The 10,715-nt window shown below is 41.7% G+C and overlaps 1 protein-coding gene across 2 annotated transcripts in view; it reads left to right on the forward strand.

Annotated features, from left to right (window-relative positions):
• Positions 1-10,358, forward strand: part of VPS36 (vacuolar protein sorting 36 homolog) — a 58,416-nt gene extending 48,058 nt beyond the window's left edge. For both annotated transcript variants that reach the window (XM_066380955.1, XM_066380954.1), the window contains exons 9-14: positions 396-530; positions 2,188-2,253; positions 3,672-3,736; positions 5,670-5,754; positions 7,884-7,960; positions 8,037-10,358. In XM_066380955.1, coding sequence (XP_066237052.1) covers positions 396-530; positions 2,188-2,253; positions 3,672-3,736; positions 5,670-5,754; positions 7,884-7,960; positions 8,037-8,130 — 522 coding nt within the window. In that variant the 3' untranslated portion in view covers positions 8,131-10,358. The remainder of the gene's footprint in view (positions 1-395; positions 531-2,187; positions 2,254-3,671; positions 3,737-5,669; positions 5,755-7,883; positions 7,961-8,036) is intronic.
• Positions 10,359-10,715: the final 357 nt, after the last annotated feature.

Here is a 10,715-nt window from a genome sequence, read left to right on the forward strand (position 1 = left end):
CCAGTAGGAGTATAGGATATTTCAGTAGTTTTTCTTGGAATGTATAAAACAGAGATATTGAAATATGTGGGGAGTGTCTGTTTTATATATCATAAATTTGATGTCTGTTTCATTAGATTTGTCTACAGTCTGGTCACAGCCATCTTTCTAAGTTTTCAGTTGTATCATTTGGTTGGCATTAGCTACAGCATAGTTCCTATTTAAATCACCTTTCACACCAAACTTGTGAGGTAATGGGAATATAAGATAGCAAGATAGAAGAACAATTAGATTTTTGTGGGGAACTACTAGAAATAATTGAATAGAATTTAATTTATGATGGGAGGATTTCGAATGTTGGGGTGGAGAGACTAATTCTGAATTGTCTTTTTATGCATTTTCTCCTCTTATTATAGACCATCCGGTTTAAGTCCTATTTGCTGAGCATGGGAATAGCTAACCCAGTTACCAGGGAAACCTATGGCTCAGGCACACAGTACCACATGCAGCTGGCTAAACAGCTGGCTGGAATACTGCAGACACCATTAGAGGTAAAACAAAACCTAAGTGGTCTTTTTAAATGTGTTAAATTATTTCCATGTCATCAGAAATCTTAACAAAAGCCTAACTCGGGTGGGGAACCTATGGCTCGTGAGCCAGATGTGGCTCTTTTGGGCTGCATCTGGCTTGCAGACAAATCTTTAATAAAAAAAATAATAACGTTAGAAATATAAAACATTCTCATGCATTACAATCCATTCATTTCCTATCTCTCATGTTCATGGTTGCAGGTGGCTGGAGCCAATCACAGCTGTCCTCTGGGACAACACCAAATTTTTATTGGATAATGTGTAACGTACACAGGTCATTGTATGGCTCTCATGGAATTATATTTTAAAATATGTGGTGTTCATGGTTCTCTCAGCCAAAAAGGTTCTCGACCCCTGTGCTAACTCCTTTCATGATGTGGTTACTATTCAACCGACATGTTATTTTTTTCCTTTCAGGAATATTAAATTAGTTCAGCGTACTTGTTAAAGGATTCTTTGTCAGTAATCTTCTAAATTGTTTTCAATTTTTATTTTGTATATTTATAGCTTTCTTTATAAACCTATTTGATATGAAGTTTTTCTTATCTCTTATTTTTGAAAGTAAACGTGATCTCTGTATTTAGATATATTTGCATATAAGTAGTCTCTCTCTATATACTATTAATTTCATAAGATTTATCTTCTAGTCTAACATTTTTCAGGCAATCAAAACTTTATTAAAGTACTGTATTGACAAATATTTCAAACATGGAAAATAGAGTATAGTGAATTCCTGTGTGCTCATCATCCAGCATCCTCTGTAGCCATCCTCCTCTCAGACTGCAAAGCACTCCCAGACATCGCATCACTATCTATAAATATTTCTGCATGCAATTATAATAATAAATGCACCTTTAATTGTAATTATAATCCTACTTCACACCTAAAAACTTAAAAGTAATTTTTTAATATTATTAATTATGTAGTTATTGTTCACATTTTCTCTTAACTTGTTCAAATAGGGATATACTGCAATTGGTTGATTTGTTTCTCAAGGTTCTTTTTTTTTTTTAATTCCATGGGTTTTTTCTTCTCCCATCTCTTCCCTCTCTCCAACCCCCAATTTATTGAAGAAACTAGTAGTTTATCTGATAAAGTGTCTTAGAGTCTGGATTTTGCTGACTCTATGCTAACATGGTTCCCTGTAAACTGGTAGTTATATCTAGAAGTTCATTTTTTTTCTGACAGTATTTCACAGTGGTATTGTACCTTTTTATTGGGAGGTACTTAAAGTCTTTTTTTTGTGATGTTAGCAACCATTGATAATCATGGTTGTTACTTCATTAGCAGGAGTAGCAGAATTGTGAACTTCTTAGTCAGTTCTTCTATAGTTTCTTGTTTAGTAGCTGGAACAACTTAAAACATTATTGAAACATGGTGGAGAGCCCTTCTTTTCATTTAAGTAAATGTTAAAAGAGTATTAATGACATTAAATTCCAAATATTGAATTTGAAATGTCCCATGGTATCGAGTAAGTTCTTCTGTGTGTAAGTAGTGTTTTAGAAAGCTTCTCAAGAAATTTTATAATATATGATTTCTCTTTGATTATGATTTCTAAGAAATGCTAACTGGTGCTAATTATAACATAATGCTTTTCAAATTTTTCATATTTTAACAGGAACGAGGGGGTATAATGTCACTCACGGAGGTGTACTGTTTAGTAAACCGAGCTCGAGGAATGGAAGTAAGCATAGAGTATTTAGATTTTCATTCTTTTTTTTAAAACTAAATATAGACTTTCCTATTATAATGTAAATTTCCCTGCAGTGAATGCGATTTGAGGAAGTGTCATGACTCTCATAACTGTTTTGAGAAAGTTATGAGAGTGAGAAGAGCACTACTCTAGGAGGTGGATTTTGTTCCTGGTTTTGCTGAGTGAACGTGAGTGGCTGACTTACGCTTGCAGACTCAGTTTCCTGCCTTTAAAGTAGGGTTTGGATTGGCTGCTACCTTTCAGCTGGAATAGCCTCTGTTTGAATTGTGATGAATGAGGCTGTACCTGATGCCCTTTCTCTGGGAGAGTTGGCTGTGTGACTTCGTCGGGTTTGATACGAAGCTCCTGGAAATAATACAGAGAGAGAGCTGTCCTGCTTTACTGGCTATGAATGAGCTCTCTGACCCCTCTCACCCAGGGTCCTTGGCCTTCAGGGTTCTGTCTCTGTGCTCTCTGTGCCCTCACAGTCAGACACAGTTTGTGTTGTCAACATTAGCCTCATGTTTCCAGCGCTTGCCCAGACCCACGAGTTTAGCCTGTGCTCGTGTTTTTGGTTGAATAATCAAAATGGCCATCAGTGAGTACTTCCTACCCACCAGGCACTCTGCAGTGCTCCCTCCTTTATCCTCCCAGTAACTTGGTGTGGCGGCTACTTTTACATTTTACACGGTGCACTAGGAGATCCCGCTGTGACAGGGATTGGGACCCATGCTGGGCTCGCTCCAGAGCCATTCTGTGTGACTCAAAGCTGTGCCTGTTATCCACCATACTGGGCTTATTCTTTTAGGCTCGACAGCCCAGGATAGAGCCCCTAGCTTGTAGCTACATCTGATGACTGTGAACTTGAAATGTAGTGAATCCAAATTGATATATGTTGTTAGTGTAAATTGCATTCCAGATTTAGAAGACTTAGTATAGAATATAGAAATGTTAAATATCTCATTAATAACTTTTTATATCTATTATACAGGGTGGAGAAAAATTAGGTTTACAGTTCTGAGTACACAAAACAGTTTATTCTTGTATTATTTATTAATTGTATTATTTTCCATATGAACAGCTGTAAACCTAACTTTTGCCCCACCCTATACACTGAGTTTTTGATCTATTAGGTATATATGTATTAAAATCAATTTTACTTGTTTGTTTTCATTTTTAATATGGCTACTAGGAAATTTATACATATATATCTTATGTTCTGTTTCTATTGGCTAACACTGCTTAAATGAATAGAAGTTTTTGTTAACGTTTTTGCCTTGTAGCAATTAAGCCACTAAAATCTTTGATAAGTGATAATTTTTAAATTTCCTTCTCTGTTTTAGGGATCATTATGATTATATAGTATCACTATTAATTTGCAGTGTAAACTGGATTTTTTCCCCTATTAGTTGCTCTCACCGGAAGACTTAGTGAATGCATGCAAGATGCTGGAAGCTCTGAGATTACCTCTCAGGTAAAGAACCTCTGCGGGACGTTTGCCAACTAGAGCCACTATTCTGCCCCAACGAGACAGTGAAGCCCCACCAGGCCTGCCCTCCTATGGGGGGAGCCAACATCCTGCCCCTCTGGAAATGATATGGACTCACATGCATCTCTGTCACCCGGCTTCTCTCCTGTGCATGGTCTGGGAGGGAGCGGCGGTCTGGGAGGGAGGGAGGGAGCGGCGGTCTGGGAGGGAGCGGCGGTCTGGGAGGGAGCGGGGGTCTGGGAGGGAGCGGCGGTCTGGGAGGGAGCGGGGGTCTGGGAGGGAGCGGCGGTCTGGGAGGGAGCGGGGGTCTGGGAGGGAGCGGCGGTCTGGGAGGGAGCGGCGGTCTGGGAGGGAGCGGCGGTCTGGGAGGGAGCGGGGGTCTGAGAGGGAGCGGCGGTCTGGGAGGGAGCCGCGGTCTGGGAGGGAGCGGGGGTCTGGGGTCTGGGAGGGAGCGGCGGTCTGGGAGGGAGCGGGGGTCTGAGAGGGAGCCGCGGTCTGGGAGGGAGCGGGGGTCTGGGAGGGAGCGGGGGTCTGGGAGGGAGCGGGGGTCTGAGAGGGAGCGGCGGTCTGGGAGGGAGCCGCGGTCTGGGAGGGAGCGGGGGTCTGGGGTCTGGGAGGGAGCGGGGGTCTGGGAGGGAGCGGCGGTCTGGGAGGGAGCCGCGGTCTGGGAGGGAGCGGGGGTCTGGGGTCTGGGAGGGAGCGGGGGTCTGAGAGGGAGCGGCGGTCTGGGAGGGAGCCGCGGTCTGGGAGGGAGCGGGGGTCTGGGGTCTGGGAGGGAGCCGCGGTCTGGGAGGGAGCGGGGGTCTGGGGTCTGGGAGGGAGCGGCGGTCTGGGAGGGAGCGGGGGTCTGGGAGGGAGCGGCGGTCTGGGAGGGAGCGGCGGTCTGGGAGGGAGCGGGGGTCTGGGGTCTGGGAGGGAGCGGCGGTCTGGGAGGGAGCGGGGGTCTGAGAGGGAGCCGCGGTCTGGGAGGGAGCGGGGGTCTGGGGTCTGGGAGGGAGCGGCGGTCTGGGAGGGAGCGGGGGTCTGGGAGGGAGCCGCGGTCTGGGAGGGAGCGGGGGTCTGGGAGGGAGCGGGGGTCTGGGAGGGAGCGGCGGTCTGGGAGGGAGCGGGGGTCTGGGAGGGAGCGGGGGTCTGGGAGGGAGCGGCGGTCTGGGAGGGAGCGGGGGTCTGGGAGGGAGCGGGGGTCTGGGAGGGAGCCGCGGTCTGGGAGGGAGCGGGGGTCTGGGAGGGAGCGGGGGTCTGGGAGGGAGCGGCGGTCTGGGAGGGAGCGGGGGTCTGGGGTCTGGGAGGGAGCGGCGGTCTGGGAGGGAGCGGCGATCGGCTCTTTCCATTTGGGGGCCGTGAGACGAGAATGTGGGCTCCTCCCCGAGGTCCGCGTAGCTAGCCCCTCTTCCCTTAGGTGTTCTGTGTTCGTGTCTGCACAGTTAGATGTATGTATGTTCAGCGGTGTTACATTTTCCTTATCCTCAGGTTAAAAAAGATTAGCCAATTAAGGATGTACAGCACAGGGAGTATAGTGAATAATATTGTCATAAGTTTGTATGGTGCTAGGTGGGTACTAGGCCTGTCAGGATGATAACTTCCTAAATTATATAATTGTCTAACCACTATGTTTTGCACTTGAAACTAGTGTAAAATAGTATTGAATATCAACTCTTAATTGAAAAGTAAAGTAAGTTGAAAACTATGTAGCCAGACATATGTAATTTTTTTAGTATGTGGATTATAGTTCACAATTTAGTTTATTCATAAGTTTTATCATTATGTTATCGTTGCTTTTGGATGTTAAGCTTTAAATGTTGTTTTGTGTTAATATTGCCCTTATACCTGGGCATAAAAGAAAGTAAAAAGTATTTGTGCCTCTGTAGTGGTTGAAGATCCTAGGTATACACAGCTTTGTTCTCCTGTCTGCTTTCAGGCTTCGCATCTTTGACAGTGGCGTCATGGTGATCGAACTCCAGTCCCACAGGGAAGAGGAAATGGTGGCCTCAGCCTTGGAGACGGTGCGTGAACCTGGTTTCCTCCAGTCATAAGGGCTGTGAGGGCCTAGAGGCCAGGCGACTTGAGAAATAGGGTTTCCTTTTGAACTTACGGTAACTTTACTAAAAAGTGATGTTAAAAATGGTCTATTATTGGCCCTGGCCGGTTGGCTCAGTGGTAGAGCATCAGCCTGGAGTGCAGAAGTCCCGGGTTCGATTCCCAGCCAGGGCACACAGGAGAAGTGCCCATCTGCTCCTCTACCCCTCCCCCTCTCCTTCCTCTCTGTCTCTCTCTTCCCCTCCCGCAGCCAAGGCTCCATTGGAGCAAAGATGGCCTGGGCGCTGGGGATGGCTCCATGGCCTCTGCCTCAGGCGCTAGAATGGCTCTGGTCCCAGCAGAGCGACGCCCCGGATGGGCAGAGCGTCGCCCCCTAGTGGGCGTGCTGGGTGGATCCCGGTCGGGCACATGCGGGAGTCTGTCTGACTGCCTCCCCATTTCCAGCTTCGGAAAAATACAAAAAAAAAAAAAAGAGAGAGAAAGTAAAAAAAAAAAAAAAAAATGGTTTATTATTAACAATGAATAAATATTAATCAAAGTTATCTTTTGAAAGCTTTTTGAAATTTACACTCAGAACATAGGAAAGGAGAATTAGAATTAATGAGGGTGCTCTCTTTTTGTGTGCAGCTCAGTTTTGAGAACAGGTTTTTAGCTTTGTGAATCAGAAGTTACCTATGATAGAACTTTTACTTTCAGTCATACCTACATAAGTAGCATTACACAGTATCACAAGTTTTATGAAATAATTGTTTCAAAAAATATGAAAAGCTGGATTTTATGGTCAAATTGCTCATTAGGCTACTTGAAATATTACTGCCTTTATAGCCTCTATGGTGAGCCTGTACAATATAAATAACTCACATTTTTATACTTTTTATTTTAAACTAGATAAAAAAAAACCCCTGACTATAGATATTTTAATCACATACAATATTGTAAACTAAACCTTCACTGGATCATGTAATATTAATTCAGTTAGAATTTGTCACATGTTCCTTTTCAGAATATCACAGTTTTTTTTAGACTTCAGTAGAGTGCCTTTGTTAAATTATAGAGAGTTAATGATATTTTAGCCTCTATTTGGTCTGGGTCCTTCAGCTTCTGTAGAATTAAACATTAGTGAAGAAGACTTAGTTCTGTAGTGAATATTCTTTGGATTATAGTAGAAGATTCAGTAAATTACTTCCTGAGTATAACTGGTAGGCATTTTCTCTGTGTTAGTCCCTAGGTCAGGCATGGCCAACATACAGACCGTGGGCTGGATCCGGCTTGCGTAATGAGTTTATGTGGCCCGCGATTAAATTTTTAATATTCTCTGAACGACACACTGTGGAAGTGAAATAAGTGGTACTTTTAAATTGTTATACATAAACTACGATATCTAACCATTGTACAATGAAAGTTAAAATCTCAGCTACTCAGAAGCAGAAGCGTCTTTGATTATTGGAAATGGAGATATTTAAGAAGATAGTGATACACGGAAAAGAATTCCGCATGTGACTAATCTAGGGATTACTTCTAATAATTGGTTGAATGGATTTGCGATACTTCTTTATTTTTTAAAAAAAATTCCAGTGTAAAGATTTACAACTTTTGTACTCGTTTGTTCAATTTTTATAAGCAATTGAATAATGGGAAATATGGAAATTTACAAAAACTTGTCAAGGAATATTTAGTAATCTTCAGCTCAACTTATATTTGTGAACAAATTTTTTCTTTAATGAATCTAAATAAAAGTACAAGATCAAGATTGAATGATTTACATTTGGAGGCTGTGTTAAGAACAGCTACTACAAGTATAGAGCCAGATATTAAAAAAATAATAGGCGATGTAAAGCGCCTCAACAGGTCACATTAGTTTTTTTGTTAATTTTTTGTACTAAATTACTTCCATTTATTCATAAGCAAGTTACATAATAAAATTTTGTTTACTTAAACAAATCATTTTTGTATTTAACATTTTTTAATTTTAATATTTTGTCTGGCCCATGAAAAAAATTTTTTTCTAATCTGGCCCTGGGGCAAAAACTATTGGCCATGCCTGACCTAAGTGGTCTAAATTATGACATTTTTTTCTGCTGTGTGTTGTCGTTAGGTTTCAGAAAAGGGATCCCTAACATCAGAAGAGTTTGCCAAGCTTGTGGGAATGTCTGTCCTCCTGGCTAAAGAAAGGTAAGTAAGGTCCTTGCTCTTCATTACAACTTCTTTGTGAATGGACAAATGATTATGGTTTCCCCTTGATTCCTAGGTTGCTTCTTGCAGAGAAGATGGGCCACCTTTGCCGAGACGACTCAGTGGAAGGCTTGCGATTTTACCCAAATTTATTTATGACACAGAACTAAGGGTTTTTTTATTTGAAATACTTCTTATCCATATACTTGCACCATGTAGAGGTTGTATGATATTGAACTAAGAGTAAACCCTGATAAACTGAGAATTCACTGGAACTTGGCAATATACTATAAACCCTTTTAATTTCTCCCTAAATAATATGGTCTAGGAAGTTGGTTTAGGATAAATATAGGAAAAAATACGGAAAAATGAATGCCATTGTGAATTAGAAATCATGCTACAGTTGTATGAAACCCCTATATTTAACTTGAAATATGATGGCTTTTAACTTGATCATCTAACTCTAACATTTGTTAAAGAAAGGAATTTATTTTACTGGGGAAGAAAGAGAAGTTGCATGTTTGGACAGGTTAGGTCATTATTTTGGTGTGACTGAAATTCACTGAATTATAAGTCAGTGAAATTTTTTTCTCTGTCTAATGTGCCCATTTTGGGTTTTTTTTGTGAAGCAAAGCCTACACGAAGTATAGTTTAAGAACCTGACAGCATCAGAACAAACTATCGACCCTCGGAATGCCATAGGAGGCTCCTCTATGGGCTTTCTTCAGAAGTTGTCATAAGTATGTCTTCAACACACCAAATAAAGCACCTTCACAAAGGAGAGAATTTTATTTGTCCTACATACATATTATCTGACTAGTTACTTTATTTTTTTTAATGATGAGTTCATGCCTGGCATTTAAAGCATGTAAGTATGTCATTTTGTTTAAAAAATTCTGAGGTTTTGAAACTGAATTAAAGAGCTGCATAGACATGCCCAGAGATACGATTACAAATTTGGGAAGGAGATGGCTCAGGAATTCTCTAGGATTGTGTGTGGGTGGACAGTCTGGGAGAACCTATAACTAGTTTAGGAACCTCTGTGCTCCGACTGCAAAACCAAGAACAGGAACACAGAAGTGGAAAAGAAATATGTCTTCTTTTCCTTCCCTCAAGGAACATCAACATTGAACTTAAAAAAAAAATCTTGCTATCATATTCTAGCAGTATTTTTTCTTTACCCCACACATTGTAAGTTGTGTGGAAAAACTTTACTGCTTAAAAGTATTACCACAATAACAAAAACTGGCTAATACTGAATTTAGATTGCTTGAGTGTTAGAGTGGACTCCTTAACTTCATATGTTCCTGCCACACAGCCTACACTAGTGGAATCACCTCAAACTCAGGGACCCCACAGGCACAGAGGAGACCCTCTCTCTGCGACTGAGGCAGAAGTAGAAGATGGTGATGGTTTTTGGCCAAACCTCCAGAAGACAAAGTACCTGTGTTGAGGGAACCATTGAAACCAGGAGGAGGCGATCCCCAGGTTCACACTCTGGGCCCCACGATGTTCTCCCTGAGTGATGGGAGTGCAACTGCAGAGGTGCCTTTGGGAAAGCTACAGGGATCCTTAGCTGCAGACCCAGGGAGCCTCTGCAAGTGCAGTCAGACCGTCTCCGACCCCTCCCTGAAAAATGGCTATCTCTGCTGCGCATCCTGCGGTGTCTTGGCATTGTGGCTGAGGCCTCCTACTTTGGTCTTCATTTTCCAAACTTTCACTGATTCTGGGTGGTGAGGACAGATCCCCTAATTCCTTCATCGCTCAGCCTCAGGTTTGTTTTGGGTAAAATTCTGGCTGCCCATGTCTTTCAGGCCATGTGTAAGCTTGTTTGTATGTCACTCCTGTCGCTGGGCTGCACAGCTAAGATTGCTTGAGCTCTGGGATCCAGCTCTAATGGTGCAGCTTCATTACAGCAAACCCCCGTAATTCACATTTATTTACGTTATTGTGGCAACATACAAAAGTGGAGCAATCTGAGTTCTATAAAGTGAACTAAAGAGGCAGTAAAGTGACATATGAATATATTTTGCAAAAGAGTTAATTAAAAAACAAACATGATCGCTTTCATTGTTTTATTTTTAAAGTGGGCATTCTTTACTCTTTCCAGACCTCAGTATGTATATTTTTATCCTTTTTTTCCCAAATAATTTGGTGTTATTTTGTCCTCTGTTGGTAGAGGTTATGTTTAAATATAACCAGTCAGGCCCTAAATGCAAAAAAGTTCTGTCTTGGTGCTCATCATTGGAATAATTATTTTTGTTTTCCTAACTTCGCTCTTATGAGCAATAATCTGTAGCTTTATGGTAATGGAATATTTCTAGTCAAATACTGTCAAACTTTCTTACATTGTACAAGTGAAGATTGTTTTCAGGATTAAATGATTAGTATTAATGCATATAGAGTGAAATTATTGCAAAATTAAAAAGTGATTTTTTTCAACTTGGTCTTTTTAAATACTTTTGGAAAAATATATGAAAATGATAAACCTTTAGTCAGAATAAGCCAGTATGTTACAATTTGTTCTTTTAGATTTATAATCAAGAGTTGATTATAAATATTTATCATTTTCTGCTCTTACTATTTTAATTGTTTTAAAAGAAAAGCAAATGGCACAGAGACTTTTATTTATTTATTTTATTTTATTTTTTTCTGAAGCTGGAAACGGGGAGACAGTCAGACAGACTCCTGCATGCGCCCGACCGGGATCCACCCAGCAAGCCCACCAGGGGGCGACGCTCTGCCCACCAGGGAG

The sequence above is a fragment of the Saccopteryx leptura genome, chromosome 4 (assembly GCF_036850995.1).
Source record: "Saccopteryx leptura isolate mSacLep1 chromosome 4, mSacLep1_pri_phased_curated, whole genome shotgun sequence".
Classification (NCBI taxonomy): domain Eukaryota; kingdom Metazoa; phylum Chordata; class Mammalia; order Chiroptera; family Emballonuridae; genus Saccopteryx; species Saccopteryx leptura.